Source organism: Bombus flavifrons, chromosome 5 (assembly GCF_040668555.2).
Source record: "Bombus flavifrons isolate JBK064 chromosome 5, iyBomFlav1_principal, whole genome shotgun sequence".
NCBI classification, from domain to species: Eukaryota; Metazoa; Arthropoda; class Insecta; order Hymenoptera; family Apidae; genus Bombus; species Bombus flavifrons.
In genome coordinates this window covers 1354443-1376748 of record NC_138446.1, presented here as the reverse complement: position 1 = coordinate 1376748, position 22306 = coordinate 1354443, and the positions used below count along the sequence as shown (strand labels likewise).

General features: G+C 36.8%; 1 protein-coding gene across 2 annotated transcripts in view; it reads left to right on the top strand.

Moving 5' to 3' along the window:
* Positions 1 to 20367, top strand: part of LOC138180157 (low density lipoprotein receptor adapter protein 1) — a 34246-nt gene extending 13879 nt beyond the window's left edge. For both annotated transcript variants that reach the window (XM_069113733.1, XM_069113732.1), the window contains exons 2-6: positions 12911 to 13104; positions 14514 to 14626; positions 16022 to 16263; positions 17983 to 18140; positions 18267 to 20367. In XM_069113733.1, the coding sequence (XP_068969834.1) occupies positions 12911 to 13104; positions 14514 to 14626; positions 16022 to 16263; positions 17983 to 18140; positions 18267 to 18452 (893 nt within the window). In that variant the 3' untranslated portion in view covers positions 18453 to 20367. The remainder of the gene's footprint in view (positions 1 to 12910; positions 13105 to 14513; positions 14627 to 16021; positions 16264 to 17982; positions 18141 to 18266) is intronic.
* The last annotated feature ends 1939 nt before the right edge of the window (positions 20368 to 22306 follow it).

Here is a 22306-nt window from a genome sequence, read left to right as displayed (position 1 = left end):
AATGCGATATGAAACTTTTATATCCGCGTTTAAATCGTGAATCGTAAACAACGGTGCTCGTAATTTTACGTCGTTATGCAAACAGAACATCGTGACAAATTAAAATGGGCCCCGTGTACCACGCTGGCGATGCCAATTCATTGTCAACGTAAGTACATCCGTGGAATGAATTCTTTGCGGCGTCCGCGTTATATAATTATGACAAAACGATTAATGGCGAACCTTAAATTAATTTCAATTTGAAGGCGCATTTTAATTAGAGCGCGGAGAGAAACAAGTTTGCATTTGTAGAGATGCACGGAGGACTATGCACATCGAGAATACGCTGATTAAGTTCGAGAGAGCGAACCAGTGGTAATGAACTTGTCGCGCAGCAAATTGCGCGCGTAACGATTAACAAGAGACGAGAATCGCCTCGCCTCGCTCGCTTTGCCTCGCCCCGCCTCGTTTCGATGGCGAATCGACGTGATCGGATTAAATTTTACGACGATCAATGACAGAAGAAAATTACCGCTGATGGAGCTGCGTCGAATTTACGTCCAGCTCATTATATTTGTTCGTTACATGCGTTGATTATCTACAAGACGTTCCTTCTATCGTCTACCAACGATGTAAACTGTTGGATATTTTTTCGCGCAGACGATACGCCCTTTTACTGCTTATTTCGCGATTTCACAAATTTTTCGCAAAAAAGCTTCGCAAATTTGCCGATTTTACGCGAAACGTGGACTAATAGAAATTAATGAGACTCGGATAAAAATTCGTGGGAAGAATTCGCGGTCTGTTTACGAGTTTCGGGAATCGAATGGAATCGGGGAAATTTGCACCGAAGCGGCAGGTGCTTTTTGACGTCGAACCGATATTGAGCGCAACGAATACCAGTACTCGCGCCAGTCTATTCGTTCCCATTTCCCTGTGAAAGAGGAAGAGAGAACGGGCGGACCCATTTGTCTGACAAATTTATCGCGTGATCCTATAAAGGTCCACGTTTTAATTCGAAATGTTTCGCTGATGATAGATGCAAAATTATGCATGTATACGTGGTGGTTGACGTATCGCCGTAATGGATAGAATGCGTTGTAAAATACTGCGCAAAAATCTTTACAATTCTAATGTGATTTTATGCGATTACAGTGCAGAATGCTTTTAAAATTTGAAACATTGCGGGTACCTATACAGGTACAATGGGATTCGAGTTGTCGATATAGGTTGGTAACTTGGTATTCCGGGAAATACGTTAGGCGACAAACTTTTCCCAGTAGAAACTAAACTTTCGCTGCATCGTCTGAAAGTTTTGTTTCACCGTTCGCTTTTAATGCACGCGCACTTTTTAAAAGCTTCGATGCGACGCCGTTGCAATTTCCTTGCTATCAATGTAGAAGTTTTAATTCTCTCGGCGAATGAAACCTGTTACTGTCCTAAAGAGCAAAGTAAGAATCGGTGGAGACGAAAGGCTCGATCGAAGTTACATTAAACACGAGCGTTGCGCGATAATTGATACACGGGATCCGTATTTGCAATTAACGCTAAAGTAGGTTTTCCTGACTATCATAAATATTCATAGCGGTTGGTAGCAATTGAACGATTCACGGATGTTAATGCAAATGACCTTGCCACTGCGACCGCTGCGAGTTTAAATTTGCCGGCCGACAATGATTTACAAGCTCTAGCAAATCTCTATGCATTTCGTTAACTCATCGAGCGATTGCATCTTAAATATTTGACTCTCGATCGCATTAAGAATTTATACAGTGTCATCGAATCGATATGGACAGCCGCGAAGGGTAGAATGAGTATTCGACGTTTCGTACGAGCGGTTTAAGTGCCATTAGGTTCCATTGAATTTCGTTTGTCTCGCAAATTAATCCCCATTGACATTGTCTTCTGCTTGGCATTAATATAGTTGCGAGAATGCCCATAGGGGACGAATCAATGATAATAATTATCGTACCATCTTCTACGGAGATTCGACGATGATTATCGGTCACAGATCTCTCGCATAATTTGTTTTTCATGTCGCTCTTGTAATTGTTACAGCGAACGAGCGAATAATTTATATTTAAGATAAATTTTACTCAGACTCGTGTTTCGTATTTTAATCATTTCCGGCTGTAATCGAGCAACATCCAAGAGAAGCTTATCATTTTCTGTAATGTGGCAAATGTCAGCAACGTTTCCAGGGTTGAGTTACCTCTGACACAAATACACGACCGTGTCGTGATGAAACTGCTATTGTGCTAGTGTTTGCACCCGACGCTACCTGTCCGCGCGACTGCCGTTTCTAATGGAACAACAGCATTTGCTGCTTCGCATTGAGATAAGGATCGATCGGTCGGCACTATCCTCTAAGATAAGATCAATCATTGGACCAACTAAATGCATGCATAAACTCTCGAATAATTTAAACGAGCTCTAGTTTTATAAAAAAAGACACGAAGATCATCGTGAAGGAGTAGAACTTATTGAAATTTTGGGAAAATAGAAGGTCACGTTATGCAAGAGATTTTATTCCAGTTGTCCGTTTGGAGAGCCAGGATAGAGGGCAAACGGCTCGAAGGCCGATTTAAATACAAATTAAATGGCAATCCCCCACACCGGTGCTATCGGTATCTCTTGGGTTTTTGTCGAGATTTCTAGCATGGAAATTCGATTTGCCACGATTAACTACACTCGTGGGATTCGTCAATACACGTTGACTATGTATACTTCTTCTCCATTTTCCGTTAGCAAAAATGAAAAAATAGGGCAGAAAAAAGAGAAACATGAAGCGAGGAAAAACTTAGTTCGCAAAGATTATTTGATTTTATTTTGCAAAACTGAGAAAAGCAATCTGATAAGTTAGTAAGGTAAATATAACGTGAAAAATAGAGAAAAAAGGTTTATCGAAAATAAACTTCCGCATCGCTGATAGATCAAAGGCAGCTTGTTAAAACGCGTACGTCAAATAGACGTACTTCTTTCGTTATTCGATTCAATTCCGTACTTTCTATTTGGTCGTGTAAAAGCATTCTTTGCAGCGGCGCACGTAGGTATCGACGACGACAACGAGCTCGCGATAATAAGCATAGAGAGATGAAAAAATTCGATTCAAGATAGGAGAGCTGTTGAAAGAGGTGGCCGCGTTTATCAATCAATACACATCAACCTTATTCGAAAGATCATGGGTTTTGGATTCCAGCCAAACCGATTTTCCGTTGACTTCCTGTCAGCCCTACGCACTTCCAATGCAAATTTTATCATTTATTCGCTCCTTGAAATTTACGACTGCCTGCAATCAAGAAGAACGTCCACGACCTCCTTTAAAATTTTCCTCTATTTTTCACGTAAAATTGATTTTATAATTAAACAATCATTGAGATTCGATTCAGGCGATAGAAAGTCGTTTGTTTGCTTGGCTAAACAAACTCGTTTGTTTTCCATCTACGTCGATTTTAAGATGATTTCTGTTTCGCGTTTTCATGATTCTATTACGAACCGCGCGCTCTTGAATCGTATGTGCTATTTCTCACACAAAATAATTACTTTTCTTCACACTTTTTCGCAACCGAGAATTTTCTTTGATTAGCGTGCATTACCAGTCCCAGAAATGGGAAACTTTTCAGAGGGAAATGAATTTCACACGAAAGCTGTGCCACAGCCTCAGAGTCGATGAATGGGAGGTAAGCGGAAAAAGAGAGCGAAAGAAAGCCAGCAGCCACTGGCGACGAAAATTCTAAAGCTAGTCATCGCTCTCAGGAGTTTCGACGATTCGTGATTTACGATCGAAATTGCGATCAGGACACGTTTAACTTCTGTCAGTAAGATTAAGCGTATTTCGTACGAGCGTTTAGTTCTGTTAAACGAAATTAGTTTCACGGTTAAGCGTTTCCCTTTACGTACATTCTCATCGCATACATTTCGTCGAGCTTGATTTCACGAACATTTGGTATAAGGGCGTGGAAAGTAACAGAAAACAGGATAAATAAGCACTGTTGTAGATATAGTTACACAGAATTAACATAGAGTAAAAGTTAGCAAAAAAAAAAAAAAAAAAATAAAAATAATACGATAAATCTATCGGTTGAAGTATATTCTATAGATACAATGTTTCTTTATGATTTAAAACATTCAACGCGTAATAACCACTCAAATAGTACGATTGTACATACAGAAACTGTTGACAAGGTACTTGCGTATTCCACAGAGCTCCCTTCGGTACCGACATTAATGATTTACGGTTCGGTTCTCTGGTGGTTATCTAAAATCGATTCTTGCGTAAATAATCTATCAACGATAAAGCATCATCGTTGTTTTAAGGATGCTGTATATGTAAATGGTATTGCTTGCAATGGGAAATATCGTCAACCGCAGTTAATCATAATTGTACGTAATTCAAGTTGAGCGATAATACCGAAGATTGATTAACGACTGCTTGAGCATTGTAATTGCGAGCAAATAGCTGAACGCGTACGTCGATAAAGCGCAATATCAAACCTTGGACAGATCGTTAATCATAAAAAGGAAAGGAAATTAACGAGCATGGTAGATAAGATGAAGATCGCTTGAACTTGTAGTTATTCGTCGGGGCGCGTTAAACGTTTACATTTGCCGTATGGCCCGGAAACACATTCCACGCTTACCAGTTCCTGTAGATTGTTCTAGATTTACGGTTTCGGTTTCGAAAGAATAAAGTAGAGAGAATGCACGGAACCTCGGGATGGTAGTTAGGCGCGAACCAACAAGAATAACGACCCGTATAAACGTTTTCACGAGTAACTGAGACGACTTAGGTAATGGTTTTCGTATAGCGTTGCGATTCCGTATTTTCTTGTTTAATCGATCATTAGAAAAAAGCAGTTTTCGGTACCTGCGATTTTGTTTCGTGCAGAAAGCTGCACGTAAGCGTATCTAAAATTTATTTATTTAATTTAAATTACCTAATTTATTTAAAATTTATTTAATTTATTAACTATCTATATGTATGCAGTCGCTTCATCTTGAGTTATCTTTATTAAGATTTCAAAAGTGCTTACGGTTACCTGAACTCGCATATTTTTGCATGCGTGAAACGGTAACTGATGACTATTAATTACACATTATCATTTATCTTACATACACCAATAACGAATAAGTTCAGATTCGTGATGAAACTGGGGATTGGTGCCATTCTGGGGATAATCCATTCGTTGTAATAGGATTCGTCACGGGCTGTTCAGCTCTAACATAACCATTCCCTGCTTCCCTTAGGATTAGTTTCGACGAAGTTACGTAGCCACCCCCCGTTCCCACGCCAACCTTTCTGGCGTCTGAACACGGTTAATAAGACGACAGCGCAAGCGACGAAGGCCGAGGATCGAAGATTCATAGGTTACCGGGGAAACCTGGAAAATTTCAGGGGCGACTTGCCGGTGGAAGCTTTCCCCGAGCTCCGAATCCAGATCTTTGGCGAACGGAAATTAACCGTGTACGATAAAGCAAAGTATTGGAAATAATCTCCACTCCGACAGACTAATTAGCCGACTATGATGATTCAGCGTTTAATTCGATTTCTAAAATATGTGGAAATTTATACGTGGAAGCTAGAAGCAGATCCTCTCTTTCTACGAGCTCGATAGAATTACGCGACGGGAGAACGTAAGAGACAAAGCTCTACTCCTCGCGGGGACGTATAATATTTTTAAAATCAAATCCTCTTATTATTCTATACGTTTATTATGAACTGGTTTATAATAGAACTCTCTTTCAAATACATATATTGCAGAATCTTCTTTCGCGATACGGACATTCACTCCAACTTAATCTCATTCACTGAAACATTCGCGTTATAATATATGATCCTCTTATGATATTAATAGAGTGAAAGAACGTATCGCAGTGTACAGTATAATCTTTCTCGTAACTGATGTAACTTGTATGATGTTTCTTAACGTAAAAATTACGTAAAATGTAACTGCGGATTAAAACTTCATACATGGCTGCTCTACTGAATTTCAATTTTTAACGTTATTTTTGCTTTTGACTGTGAGCCTCGATGCTTTCCAATATGTTGTTACTTACGTTTGAAAAAATGTATTATCAAATTATGTAAAATGGCATTTAATTTCATTCACCGCGTCACCGTATCTGGTAATTGCTCACTGCACTGATTGGTTTATCGTAAACGGCTACAACGTTAATTTTGTTCCGTCGTGCATGTCGGTGGAAATTTCAATAACAAGTACCCACTTATCTTCCATGAACGAATTACTATTCCAATGGCAACGACTCTCCAGTCTGAACTGTTGAAAATAAGCCTGCGGATATAGGAGCGAACTGCTTTCCATCAACCAGACATTTCCTTTCCGCTATTTTTATGTCAATATCAAACTCAATCGAGCTCGTTTGCATTCAAACGTTAAAAAGTTCCAGTCGAGGGAGTCCTTGTTTTAATATTAGAGAGCGGAAGGAGGAACAGTTTCGAGGAAGGGAAAACATGTCGACAAGATATCTCCAAGGAGAAAGAAGAATAAAGTCAACCGCGTTCGGTTGTCATTTCGAACACACGATGTTTTGCATGCAAATCGCGGTAAATGCGACCCGAAGCTGGAAGAGAGGAAGTCATTACTGGCGCTAAAATTACTTACGATGATTTTATATTTCTTCGTTGCAAGTAACCTCGCATAAGGTGTCTTGCTTCTTGGCAATTTAGACTTCGTTTAGACTGGATCGATGTAGCAGACGAGAAGAATCGCTGAATTTTAACACCGCTTGCCTTGATTGATACATACGATTCATTGAGAAATATAAAATGTAAATACATACAACTTTTTAAAGTTTTAAAAGTTCCGTTATGAATGTATATGACGCGTTCCAGAAAATTTCAGTGAAATTTCATCGAGTTTCATCGCGTCAGCGCAGCTTTCTCAGGTACATTTTATGTTACGTGTAATTACATTTTTCAGTATAACAGGCTGCGCGGTAGAAGAAATATCTAAAAAGGTAGCGAATGAAAATTTGAATTATTGACACCGCGACGATAAAAAGACGACTAATATTCAGGCAACTGGAAAGTAGATTCCACGCCGGCAGACAATAATGACGTTAATTGGAAATTTGCTCGTTCGAACGAAAAGTTCAGTTGAAAAATAGAAATAAAAGGTCCTAAGGGAGGAACGCGTTCAAGTGACGGTGGAAAGGAATCTTTTCTCCCAGGTGTCCCACCAGAAAAAGAAGTCGTTTCGAGCTGCTGAGTGACGTTGTTGCTATCCTTTTCGTCCACACAGTCTCCGATGGCCCTTTCGTTCGAATGTCTTTCGTCTCCCCGAACAAAGAAGAATAATTGACACTTTTTCCGAAGAAAAGTGTCCGAAGCTTTTCGGAGGAGCCTGGAAAAAGCAAAATTTCACGGACGTGATCGGGACCTACTTTTCTTCTCTTAACGCCGATTCGTTTCTGAAATATATCTCGAGCAAGGTTTTGGTCGACGAAAATTGAAACGACAACCGTTCGTGCATTCTAATAGAACACGTTAATGAAGTTCATTAGCTGGTCATAGAAATATGGGCAAGCTCATTTGCAATTTCATCCTCCACTTTCTGTCTGCGAAAGCTTTTCCAATTATCTTGCAACGTACGTTCAATTACCTGACTACAGAGGGAGTGACATAATTGTAACTGTTCTTCGAGATCCTAATGATCTGACCGAGTCGATTGGAACCAGGAAGTTAAAGAAAGGAAAAGGAATACGCGCAAAGAGATAATAACCTCGAGCAAATAGAGTGGTTCTTGTTTTCTCGAGCAGCGGAGGAGAACAACGCAAAGTTGGCTGAGAGAATTCTTCTTATCGTATTTTCAGTTTAATATTAAAAATGCTAAAACTTTTGCCCCGAGAAAGTTTATCGGCTTGTTTCTATCTGACTAGTATATATCTGGTAATAATTATTTGTATTGTAGCGAAATTGTTTGCGAGGTCCGGACGCAATTAGTCGGCTCGGTAACGCAACTTTAAAAAGTTGTCGGTGCAAGCATACCGGAATTGGTGGCGTGTCCCTACCTTTCGCTGCCTTTTGTTCCCTTCGCATAATCAAGGAAAATGTACCTCCGACGTATCTTCTACCTTGGAAAACCAGCCCAACCAGCCATTATTCTTCTTCGCGTAACCGCGGAAACCCAACAAATTATTGTTCCAAGACGAAAAAGCCGCATGACTTATCGCGAACCGTGAACTCTCGCGATAGAAGCCAAGTTATTTTTCGATATTGTTGATTTCTTATTGGTTGGCTTGGTTTCGCAAAGGTTCGCAGGAGTAGAAAAACATAAGGAAACAACAAGGAGAAAATTGTTGGAATGGTAACTGTAATTTATGTAAAGGAATATATATATAACTAGCCCTCTCTAGTCATAGAAGTCCTTAGAGTTAAAGATATGGTAGCACGTCTTCCTATTTGCTGGAAATAAAGATCTCGAGTTTACCGAAGCTAGCTTTCCCAAGCTTTGAGGATTTTCACTCCTATCCCCTTTGCTGCTTCCAAAAAGGGCGGTCACCTAAACTCCTTGCTACGGAAGCTTCCGTTTATGCCTTGATTATACTTTAATGGTCGAACCGTTAACACCGCATAATGCACAGGATAAACTCAGTGCATGGTTTGAAGATTATTTCCGCGATATTTTTGAGAGAAGGCGCTGTTGAAATTTCAACGCGATACATCCTGCTTAATCGTGAACTCAACTTGCTATTACATTGCTGTATAAGTACAAATTCGAAAAAGATAAAATATACCAAATCTGTTGTTACTAAATCCTTTTCGAATGTTTCATCGTTAAGGGACTAAAATATCTCACTTCTCTTTTCCGTAAGCTTATTAGAAGCAAGTTACATATATCAACGTTATATTTACTGTAACATTGACAGCCTATTTCATTTTACCTGCTGTGTATCGTATAATAATTTATTCAACGTCGCCACTCCGTTAACATACAGCATCAGTGTATAATTCATAAGAGAATTATCTTTAATGAATATTTAACGGCCCGCTGGTGTTATCGGTTGTATGTTTTTATTAATACCGGCGTATTTTTAAATTAGACAACCGTGCCCTCGGCTTATAGTCGTGCTTGTTTCTTGTTAATCGATGCGACACCGTGCAGAGTTGATTTAGTAGCAGAGGTGTTGATATCGATGTGCATGAGACGGTGTAGATACGCATTATTATTAGGCGTGAAATTTATTTTTCAATGCACGAAAGTAGATTGGGTTAGGTTTAACAACATGGAACCCTTTGTATCTTGTACATTAATTCTATATTAAAATATTTACAAATAAAAATATCGAATAAAATGATGAAGTCGTTGAAGATACATATGTATGTACGTGTATCTAAGATGTATGTATGTACATATATATATATATATATATATATATATATATATATATATATATATATATCTGTCAGAAAAGGTACTACCTGAAGCTGGTTTTTGAAGAAAATGAAATGAAAGAGCTCTCTACACAGGTATACGCACATACACAGATGCTTTCATTTTGAACTTTTGTTGAATACGAATCTTATGGTATATTGCGGCTGAAAAATACGAGAAACGAAGGGTTACTCGCCTCAATGTCGGCACTTCTTTCTTTGGGTATTTCCTGCTACTGTTAATAGAATCTATGGAGCAAAATATACGCCAGAATGAGAATAACGAATCTAGAAATATACATACGTACTTTAATAAAAAAAATTAGACGTGTTTCTAAAATTATTTGTGTACACGGGACTGTTATTCGGTTAATTCTATCGAATCAGTCCACGTGATTAGCTTCGTTTGCATAATTCAGGGAATTTATGTATCTACCCAGGCATCAATTGAGAACGATCAATGTTGCATCGATGATGCACGAATAAACAATGGTTGCAGGTATTAACGAATCGTAATAGGCGCTATCGCATTACCGTGGATACGAGTGTTACGGTGGCGTTTATTTATCGATTGTGGGTTGACGGAAAACAAGCAATGGTTTGCGGTTTTCTATAGCACGCGTTGTTCGAGATTAATACCGATCAGCGTATTGCCTCTTCTTTACTATGCACATCTTTCTAACTATGTTTTCTCAGAAAGCTGTAAATTCAAATTGGCTTATAGTTAACTTTGTGAACAAGATAGCTTCAGTTGATAATACAGTCGAAGGATTCATAACAAAAACGATCCTTTGTTGAATATTTTATGAAGTTTGAAGAAACTGCAGTATCTTATAGCACTATAATATACTATCAACTAGAACTTCTTTATGTATTTCCGACTTGTTGTAAGCTGGATTCAGGGTTTAAGGTATAGAAAATTATTCAAGTAATTCTTTTCTTATGGACCGTATTAAGCATTTCTTGGAAAATGGAGTAAGAAGCAACAAGGCTATGGCGATAAGCTGAAGTCCCTATCGAATGAATCAGGCCAGAAGTAAAAGAGAAGTAAATCCGATATCCAAGGGTCACGTGGATATCGTGGTAAAAGGCCTGGAAGAAGATTTAATTTGCGGCTCACCACTCAGTGGCCGGGCTAACGGAAAAGCTCGATTCGCTATTTTTCACCTTCCCTTATCGTTTTTTTTTTGTTCCAACAATTCGCAACGTTTCACAGAAATTGGAAATTGGCAAATTTAATAATAACCGCGCCAACGAACCACACGAGTTTATACATGACAGATAGATATAGAAAATATTTTGTTTTAAAACAAAATTCAATTATTCCTTTTTTCTTATTTTTTCAAATGAACATATTTTCCACAGCTTTTTCCGAAACTCTTAATGGTTTCTAATTTGTAAAAGTGTTCCACTGGTAGCAAGAGGGTAGCAATTCTAAGGCAATGAATTTCTTATGCCTAAAGAAAATTGGATCCTTGTGAGTTAAAGCATGTCGGTTGTGCAAGTAACTTACTTTTGTACACTAGACGGTACACAGTATCAGCGATGCATAGTAATTGCTGGAAAACCTGCCGTAATTACTTTCAATTCTTTCGAGACACTGCCAGGTCCAAAGACCGTCGCCTTGTATTTTTGAAGTGCTCTTACTTGAAAATTTTCAACAGTGCTCGTCACCGTCGCATCGATATCAGCCACGAGTTTCTCACAAGAAACCCAACGCGTTAATGTACGTTTCATCGCATAAGTATTCGACCAGTTATCGATTGTATTATAAAGTATGTTTAATGTTTATTTTATTCGCACTTCGTTTTTTCGCTCTAAATATATACTCTCAGTACCATTTAAAGATATCCAAACGAGTCAAAATAATATTTGGATGTTTTGTAACGTTATGTGAATAAAAACAAAGAACTCGACGAGTATGAAAAATATGCGAGCATAAAAAATTAAGATGGATCCTTTGTTAATTATCTCGCGAGATAGTCGTTTAGAATGCTAACCTTTTCGTCGAAGAGAACACCAGGAAACTGTTTCAATGGACGCCCCGTTGCTTTGTGCGAATTCGTAAGAACAAAGAGTATCGTTGGACATCGAAACAATCGTCGGATCATCTAATTGAATCGTAGACGTGGGAAAGCTGTGTGAGAAACTTAATTGGAGTGACGTTTGGACTGAAACAGAATTGGAGGACGTGATTATTGAACGAACGAAGTTAAAATCCAAGTAACACAAGACAAGTAGAAATTTTTCGAGTCACGATCAAGGGATGTTTTAACAACTTTCTGTTTATTCTATCTATTCTCTCCGAGGAACTAAAGGAAACAAAAATTTATCTAACGTACCATATGGTATTCTTTTTAGAAACTTGTGACATTTATAGAGAAGATTCGTTTCGGTCAAAGAATTGCGGAGAAACATCGTTAGAAACATCTGAAAGTATCGAAACCGATTTTCCTTCGGCGCAGAAATGTCTGAAGTAGAAAAAACTTCTCGTTCTACTCTTGAGGAACTTTTACAGCTTCTCCAAGGAATACTTTTGTCGTTTGCTCTATTGCACGATGCCACCATGATATATTTTCTTGCCTTCTACGTGAGAATTGCTCGTAGAGTTTTAAAAGTTTATGAAGTACAATAATACCGAGAACTGTTCTCTCGAAATACAAAAATGGTTGTTCGTGCAAGATTGTTGAAGAATGATAAGAATACACTACGTCCCATATAAAACTACACTAAAATTTCAATTTTTATACAAGTTCGTGATACAAGATACAACACGATAAAATCCGATTACGCGTATACAATACTAAACAGCTAAATTTATTAAAAATAGAGCAGATCCCTCAAGAAATTTATACTCTGTGTATGACATTTTCAGGTCAGAATAAAAATACAACATATTGTAAAACCATGCCCGAAACTGTTCGAACGTAAATCAAATATTTCTAATTATCCTATTTGTTCTCAAAGCTCCTTCATAATTGGTACGTAACACTTGATACAATTCGCTTGTCGAATGGAATCGGTCTATCCTTGGGTGATCGATAGAAGGTGTCCGAACTGATAGGAGATGCATCAAACGAGAATACCGATTGCATGATACTATGAGCATCCATTATTGGCACACGTGCCATTCCCGACACGACGCGGTCAGAGAACGAGACTGGTTTACGTAGTTGTATGTAGCAAGACTAATGTTACACCGGTCATCCCCCATTCCATTTACCGACGTATTTATCTCCAGCGAGCTGTTATATGCTCGTATATACCTGTTTCGATTAGAAGATATTTTCCTTATCTGTTATTTTATTCTATTATTCGATACATTAGTGTTTGTACGTATCTTCTTAATGTATTAACCGGGTCATTCACTAACCAGAAACTCCTATTAATAAATTAAAAAATAACATCTTACAATGTTCCGAAGAAGAAATGTGTTTCGATTTAATTCACAACGCAAATTAATGACTGTCAGCGGGGAGGCAATCGGACGAATGTTGTAAGATGAGTTTGTATAATGTGTTCGACGTTAATTTGCAGAACTATGCGAGGAATGGGCTCTAGCGAATAGTCGCGAATGCGTAGAGGGCAGCGGTTCTGCTGGCACAACGCACGATGAATCCGAGGATGCATCGGAAGCCAGGTTCACCCTCAAATATTTAGGTAGTACCCTAGTCGAAACACCTTCGAGCGAAGAAGCTACGGCTGAAGCCATCAAAACCGTCATTACTATGGTAGGTACACTTTGATCCATGACTTTTATAATTACACGTTAACAGGCTAAAGCGTTTGTATGTATTAGTTTGCATCGCGAGAAACATTTCCCCGGGCAAAATTGCTTTTTACAGCTATTTCGAGCGCGATCAAAACGTTCTTGAAACGGGCGAAGAAGACGACATGTAAAATTACGCATAAATATCCCCGGTGTGCAACCTCGGTAGCACCTAGCTCATTAATTTCTCGACGAAATAAATTACGACGTTAGATAAGATCGATAAACGTTCTCGACTTGGCAGCTAAAACTTGCTGTTAAACCTTATAGAGATCAACAACAAATTTACTTTCTAAACTTTTTTAATTTTAACTAGCGATAGTTTAAACTTCACCCTTGATGCGCTGCTTTTTCTGTATCATTTTAACAAAGTGATTGATTACAAGGGGCATTTTACTTGTATACGGCACCGATCTATCCATTGTTCTACGATGCAATTAAACGAAGTCAATAAATTTAACAAGTTAATTAATTTGGTTTAACGCGAAAGTTAATAGCTTCGTTAATGACAAATTTTGTCCGTTTCCCTTGAATAATTCTGTCCGTTTTCAACGATGTTCCGCGTAAATTAGATTTTTCCGTTTTATTAAACGTCAAATTATTTATAACCCTATCCTCTATTTTATCGCTCTTCTGGGAGACATAGTTACCGTACAATATGTACAGACCAGCTGTCTTCAAATTTTTTAGAGGATTCAAGCCAGTTTAAATAATCTTTTGGGGAAGTTAATTCGATGATTTTACTCCGACGTTTATTCTGGCCGAGTTTCACGATTACATTACTGCAAAATGTCACGGCAAGTTTACCGTTGCTCGAGAAGATATTTCGTTTCTCGAAACAGAATTAGCCCTCTTTCTTCTCGTTTACTTTGAACCGTGTTTCTACAGCGAACTGATAAAGCCGTTCATTAAACAAATATATTTCTCCTGTGACGACAATTACAGTGTCCCAAGGCCCTTGGGCCAAAATGTTCATTCACCGATGAAACAAAATTCGCCACCCTTCGTTTGTACCAACAGTTTAGCTTCACGATGTATATCTACATATATTAGGTGGTCCGAAAGGTTTCTTTCATTTTATATGGAAATAATGGATGCACAACATTTTCCGTTTTATATTATTTTATCGAATTACGTATGACCCATTTTGTTCTATCAAAATAAAGATCACACCGTTCGGCAGGTTTAGGTTTCATGTTTGTATAAAGATGCATGGTTGTAAAAGACGTGTATGTAAAAGAAAGACACTTTTCGGGCAACTTAATATATATATATATATATTAATTACTTTTTTAGAGTTAACATAAAGAGAGTTTACGAAATTTTATGATGAGATTTTATGGTGAATGAAACGTTCTCTTAATATTGTAGGCAAAAGCAAGCGGTAAGAAGCTGCAACGGGTCTCTTTAGCTGTGAGTTTAAAGGGTATTAGAATGACGGACCTTGCCACGGAAGAAGATCAGCTTCAAGTGTCTATATACAGGTACATATGAAACAAGACAGAACTCCATGAACGTATCCGAAGCATTTCCTGCTTTGCGAAACGCGTATACACACGTCAGTCACGATTGGAGAGCTGTAATCGGACGAAACCGGATTTGTTGGTTCTGGCTTGTTGTACATTTCCCTTTGCGTCAGCCAACGTAATATCCGATATTCAGGCTAAAATATATTCGAAATATCGCGCAATGGCGACGAGCAAACGTTACGTGATTCGATTCTGGAATATTATTCTCTTTGTCAATTTGAAACTATGATTTCCCCAATGGATCTTTCGATATCTGAATTCGTATCGAAATGAGAAACCATATCGTTTTTTTCCCTCTATTTTTTAACCTTTTTGCTTGTTTTTGTGATTGTGTTTACATCGTCAAAATATTCCCTTCGGAAACAATCATATGGAAAAACAATTACAACCAACAATGCTATTTGTGTTTTCAGTTTTGAATATTTTAATAAACGAACGACTTTTTTTCGATACTTCTGTTTAAACAACACCATTAGAAATAGATTAAAGATAAGAAAGAAATTGAATATGATATTAATATCATTTCAATTACAGTTTTTTTTACACAATTGTAATGCGTTTAAAAAGCATTCTGGTTGCAATATGAAATTTTACGGTTCATAAAAAGCGAAGAAACGTGGTAACGACTTAGGCTATATATTTTCTTAATCACACGACATCCTCAAGTTTCACTGTAATACACCGAGGCTGTTAATGCCATTTTGATTAACTCTGGGTTCATATGAACGACTAGAATTTATACAAGATTAACAGATAAAATTTAAAATTATGGAATATCGCTTCAATTCACACAAGACATCCTTAATATTTACTCGTGTTAATATTATGGTATAGTTTTATTTTACAAAAAGACACCTTTTATTTTAATGACTTTTAGTGACTTTTAAGAGAGTTTGTTATCTTTGAATGATCGCCAGATTTTTGTTCTTTAATCTCGCGCAGTTTAAACAATAATTCGAAATGTCCTTCACGTGTGCTTTCAGAGAAACTTTTCTTTGTAATTCCATTGTAATCCCTTTGGTACGTATTCCTTTGTTGCGTAGCGAAAATAATTGCATATTCCTGGTTTTCATACATTTTTACAGTTCGCGAATATTCGTGTTTCTCGTTTTATCAAGATATTCACGTTATAAAGGCCTCGATTGTAATTATAGCAATTATGATAACTGCATCATAATACTATTACTTATTACTGTATAGTACTACTTAGTACTAGCAGTTGAAACAGTGTTATGCTCTGGCATTTGTGTAAATTTTAATGAAGAAGATGGTTGTAGTAAAACATACCGAGGAATCATAGTTTCCTTTAAAATGTCTGTTGTGTATATACGCATAAGCAATTCTTTTCAGAATTTCATATTGTTCGGCGGACGCCGCTCACGATCATGTGTTCGCATTTATCGCAACAAATTTGAACGAAACTATGGAGTGCCACGCGTTTCTCTGCCCCAAAAGAAAAATGGCGCAAACGGTAACGTTAACTGTGGCTCAGGCGTTTAACACGGCTTACGAAGCTTGGCAGCTGTCCCAAGCCGATCCTAGGATCCATCACGCTCAAGATAAAAGCCCCTCGTTAACTGATGATAGGAATGGTAGGTAAATTATTTATTCTTTATCGTAATGTTTTAACAATACCACGCTGCGTTGGATACATTAAAGCGCTACATTCTGTGCATTTCTGCAATTTTTAATTTTCTGCAAATGTCGAAAATCCGTAGTCTGCACATTACCAACGATTTATATCGTATAGCTTTTTCTCTTACACAAAGCTTTCGCAACAAGATAACCGATAACAATCCTATAACTAAGAAATAATCAAATGATGAACCGAATGATGAAATTTGTTACACGAGGAAAGAAAGTCAGCTTCAATCTAGAACCTTCTGATCTGTTGTAAAAGTCCGTGCATCGCGTCGGTGCGATGCAGTAATATCTATGTGGTTGTGCACTTAACTCTCCGAGAGTGCGGATATTGCGGAGAGCTTCGGAGAAGGTTACGAGTGCACCCTAGGAAATTGTCCGGTAATATTGAACCTTGTGCGCACCGAACTACAACGCCGTGGGAAGCTAGAACAATTACAACTCGCGTGTTTCCTTCATTCGCCCAAACATTGTCGAGCACGTTCTCCCCAAAGAGAATTAGCTATGATTATTCCTTCGATAACTATTTACGTATTAAGTTATGGAATTTTGGGATGGAAGTTATGGCATTAGGGACAGAATTTTATTTAAATTAGGAAACAAAGGTATCTGTACTCAAATAGATACCTATTGAAGAACGAACACTATTCAAATATCACGCATTCAAAGAGTTTCTAACTCGATGCCCATGATCTTTGCAGAATTTTTCGTCCGAAATGATTGACTCCTTGTAGAATCACCAAACAGTATATTTCAATTATTTGTTCAAAAATTGACTAAAGGTATATTAAAATTCAATAGACGATTAATCGACGTATTTAGGTATTGGTTACCACGAAATTTTTTAAATGTTACTGCTAGAAAACCAAGAGCGATACTCATGAATTTAGAACATTTCTTATGTTACCTAATACATATTTTAGAAACCAGGTGGCCTTTCTCAGAATGTTTTGTTATAAATTCTATTAAAAGCTCGTTTCGTAACTTGTTTCTCTTTTGGAGATATTTAATTGTAATATCTAATAATTCTTTTAATCAATTCTATCATATCATAATAACAAAATAATGATACAGAATGTAGTCATTAGTTATCAACACATAATCCTTATTTGTATTTTCTTGTAATTTAACTATATCTTGTCAAAAATGAAGAAATATCCAGGTATTTTCGAGTGGTAATGCAAGCGTAAGGATTAAAATGTAAATCAAAGCAAATAGTCTTCGGATTGAGACATTTTTTGTGAAAATGCAGGTATTGGTCTAGTGGTATGTCCTGTAATTAACGAAGCGTTTCTGGTTCAGGACTATGAAATGTCTCGGATTTACCAATTAGCGATAAGCGAGAAATCAGTGTTTGTATGCGAAGATTCTACTTGCACATCACAAAGACTCGTGGATACTGGTGTACATGTGGGTCGATAATGAAAGTGTATCTAGGAGACCATACCGTAGAGTTGCTGAAACAGGTTCTATTTCGCAATCTATGTAAACTGGATTTCATAAACCATTATTTATTGATTATTCCACGTGCGAAGCGCTCTGACAAGGAACGTTATTCAATTGACTGTTGACGTTATTCAATTACAAGACTCGTAAAAACATTTTGAAAAATGCTATTGGATTTAGGAATTAACTGTATTAAATATTCTTTGATTATTTTTCGTTTTCAGAAAGCAACGAAAAAAAGAAAAACGAAGAAGAGGCAAAATCCGTAAATAAAGTTAACGAACAGAATAAAGACAATGCTCAGCGGCGTAATGCGAACGATACGCCGAAAAATCTTCTAATTGATTTGTCGAATGAGACTAAAGCAACCGGAAATTCATGGGTAGGCAGTTCATTTTAATGTGTTTCACGTACTATCATTATTATGATTACATTTTTTTTGTTATATAAAAATATTTCAATAAAAATACTTCGACGTACGAAGATATTGATGTTTCGATATTTTTAGGTTTGCTTCGAAGACGAAGATGGTAAGAAGATACAGAAAAAGAGTAACGCTATTAGCATTCCCATGACGACTTTGAGACACAGCACGACGTCTGCGTCGCACCACGTTATGCCGAAGCCAACGACAGGCTTCAAAATTCAAAATGCTTGGGGTGAATCGAGATCTGTAGACTTGATGTGCTCGTAGCAGGCGTAGCCTTCGGCCGATAGCTTCCGAGACGTGCCATTAATCACCGATCTCTGGAAGCATCTATCGAATAACGGCCAACCGAGGAAAATCAAGCAATAGACTAATTATTATCGTCGAACTCACGATATACCATTAAACATCAATGAATCGACTCGTTGGAAGAAATATAAATGCCATTTCGAGAAAAACAAGGTGCTGGTCGATCGATTCCAACGTAACGCTCGGCTGATTTCTAAACAAAATTTCCTGTTCTGTTGTGACAAGACTACCGAATACGCTTACCGATATTTTACAAATATCACGGAGTCGACGATTGAACGGTGATTTTTGTTGTGGTGATTTTTTCATACATTTTACGTCCTCGGAGAACTATCGATATCGAGCGGTGCTCGGAAAAACATATAAATCGACAGAAAGTGGGTTTTATTTCATCACCAAGAAATGGGAGCAATTTTTGGAACCTTTTTGTATGATGCCTGTATCCGTGCCAATTCTTTCACACATATCGTATACAATTTTATATTACTGTATCGTGTGCGTGCGTTTACAGCAAGTTTTACTATTTTAACACTATATGTATACCAAAACCATTTATTTCCGAACGATTTTGCGTAAAATCAAAGAATACTTAAGAGACGACATCAAATTGTCCGATCATCCACGACGAAACAAAACGAATTCCTATAATTCTCATTAGATATAATCGAATTTTGTTCGTTGTTAAATAGCTGGGCTATTTCTTAGTCGGGCGTTCTTAAATTTGTTTCTACGCGAAAAATATATTTAAAGCGTATGTTTACGAGTAGGTAATAACAGAGAATATACTAATTATACTTTTGATATTATCTATTTGATTTTTTGATCTTATGTTGTAATTTCTAAGAAAGAAATATGTTTTGATATTAATTTTTGTCCGTTTTCCCTTCTTTTTGTTAAAAGGAAAATTAGTAGAAATTAGTTTTATTTTTTTGAAATACATACTGATAGATATTGTCAGCAAGATGATCTTAGTCAAGTTTATGAAATAAGAGCAATTTGACATTAAAAACATGCATTGGTACGTATACTGTGAAAGCATGTATCTATTTAACACGTTCATCATCAAAATTCGTAGATAATTTATGCGGAATTTGCATTGAGTGTAAAGTATGTCGCTTGAAGGGTTACTCGTGATCTCTGAACTACACGTCTATCTATAATAACATATTTGTGATTAATCGCGAATATAATTAAGCGGTCAAGGAGTTGCTTTCAAGAGTTTCAAATCAGACTTTGAGTTGTTGCAAGTTACAATCGTTATCGTATCGTTATTATTATATTAAAAGCTTTTTAAAAGAACTCTATTCCTTTTATCGCAAGAATATAATATACACCGCATTGACTTCTTTTTACAATATTTGAGCAATTTTATATTTATGTTACATGAAAAATCATATTCATCCCCGAAGAACGATAGCATTTATGACGTACGATGTTACATTATAGGTATACGAAGGTTTGTTGTCTAATAGTTGAACGTAGTCGGCTATTTTCGTAGGAAATTCGATAGATGTATAGCGCAAATGATATTATACAATCATTGCTGTTCGTGACATTCACACTTATTTGTGAATCGATGTTAAAAATGCTGGCCGATTTGTAGTTAAACTTTAACGTTCAAACCTTGTCGAGCTTCGTGTTCGAAAACAAGTTAGGAAGCGATACGTATTTGTTGTTGGATTGTTTCGTTGATTTGTTAAACAAACTATAGGAGTAATTGATATTTTGTTGGTGAAAATTGCCAATAATTTTGTATGGTCATAATACGATCGGCGGGGTGCGTTTTTGCAGTTGTGCCACGGTTGTGCAACGTCGCTTGATATCACTAAGTGTTTGAATATAATTACACGTTAAATACACTCATACATATCCAGTCGTACGTTATCATTGAATAATTCTGGCCTACCCTATTTCCTCGCTCTTGATCTTAATGACAGAATATCTACTTTAAACATTGCGTGTGTACTTGTAGATTTTACAGAAACGCATTAGCTATTTACAGTATAGCTTTTATTGATTTTATGTTTCATAAGAATGTTTCTCTGCCTCCGTAAACACATTAAAGATGGCGATAGATATCAGCTACAAAAATACAATATTCTAATGTAGATATGAGAATAGTATCTTTTTTAATCAAATGGAAGTCAGTGCATTGTTACGTTTAATCTAAAATAATTCGAATAAAGTTCTCTCTTTAAGTAGCTGTACTACGTACCAAAGGATTACGCGATAAGGTAGTTTGCTATCTTACTGTCACACTAGATGGAGACGCTTACACGAAGTAAATTCCTTTTCCAAAATTGATTATATTAAATTATATTAAACGAACTGATTACAAATGCCATTATCAAGAGCTCTAGCATAACTGAACTAATATCATTAGCAAAATTTTACGAATTACCGGTGTTAATCAATTCTTTTGTATAACTGTAACAAGTTTGGCAATAAAGCAAATAAAGTCGCGTTGGTTATTTTTGCAAATTGCAAGTCAGCTGATTGTGCTATTCGGGGTAAATAATTTTAGAGCAAAAATTGGAGTAGGTTAAGTTGAGTAATTACGTATAGATATAATCTGGTGACACATGAATATGTATATTGGTGGGCTATTCAGAAGGTAGCAAACACTGACTATCTATACGAAGCACAGGAGAGGACGTTAATGCAGAAATGTTTCGAGGTTACTCTATAGAGAGGAGGTAAACGAGCGCGTTTCAGACGAAGAAGAAGAGAGGAAGCGTAGAAAGCAAAGCCGGGAGGACGAAAGAGGAACGTGCGCGTTGTGCGAATAGAAAGGACTGGCTCGTCGACCAAAAGACGAAATAGACTACTCTTCAATGTAACTACCTAGGCGCTGTTCGGTTCTTTAGGTGTCCCAAATACGAAACTGCTTTCGGCCAAGTTTTTCCAAATCCAAACTTAACTCTTTTTCAACATATTTAATTACAGAAACAACGAAATACCCATTTATACAATAAAATCTCAATTATTAGAATACTGATTAACGGAATTAAACAATCAAACTTTGACAAAGGTTTATATCTGTATACTTGAAGAATTTAAAAAAAAATATTATTTTTGAAAGATTTGAAAAGGGACCTTGAGTGTTGAAACTTTAATAAAAGTCTATATATACAATTGAGAAATATATTTAATTAAATAAAATAAAACGCAATGATCATTTGAAATACTTTTGTAGGATTCTATAAATGAAGCACGCAAAGCAGAAGCTCTGTTCGTAAGTATCGATCGAGGCTCAAATAAAATAGTCTGACTGTGCAAATTTAATCACGGTACAGATAATGTGATGGCTAAGAAAATAAAAATACTATGTTCAAAGAGTTCAGTATCAATAGAAGCGTGGAACGATTCAAGGACTGACCGGCTACTGAATTCGAAAGACTTCCTTTAATAGATTTCCTCTCGTAATACTTAAACTGCTTTCGAACGGTTGGAAAGTTATAATACTCGATGGTATTTCGATAAAAATTGGATAAGCTATGAAAGAAACGAAGATCGAAATTATCAATTTAAATATTAAAAACGATTTATTCTTTTATTCCTGTGTCCTGTGTATTTTATTCCTTGTTTCATCTTTTCAAGTTTCTAACCAAATAAAGTTGTCGACAATTTACAAACACGATACATCGATTTCTATCAAGATAATGCGCAATGCAATTTCCAAGTATAATCGGTCGTTTAAAGCAAAAATAATGCTTCACTTACTGAGTTATGGTAGAATGTGAGCTCTCTTCTTAATTCTTTCTTAATTTACTTTTCTTTTTTCAAATTCACTGCCATTTGTTTGCATAATT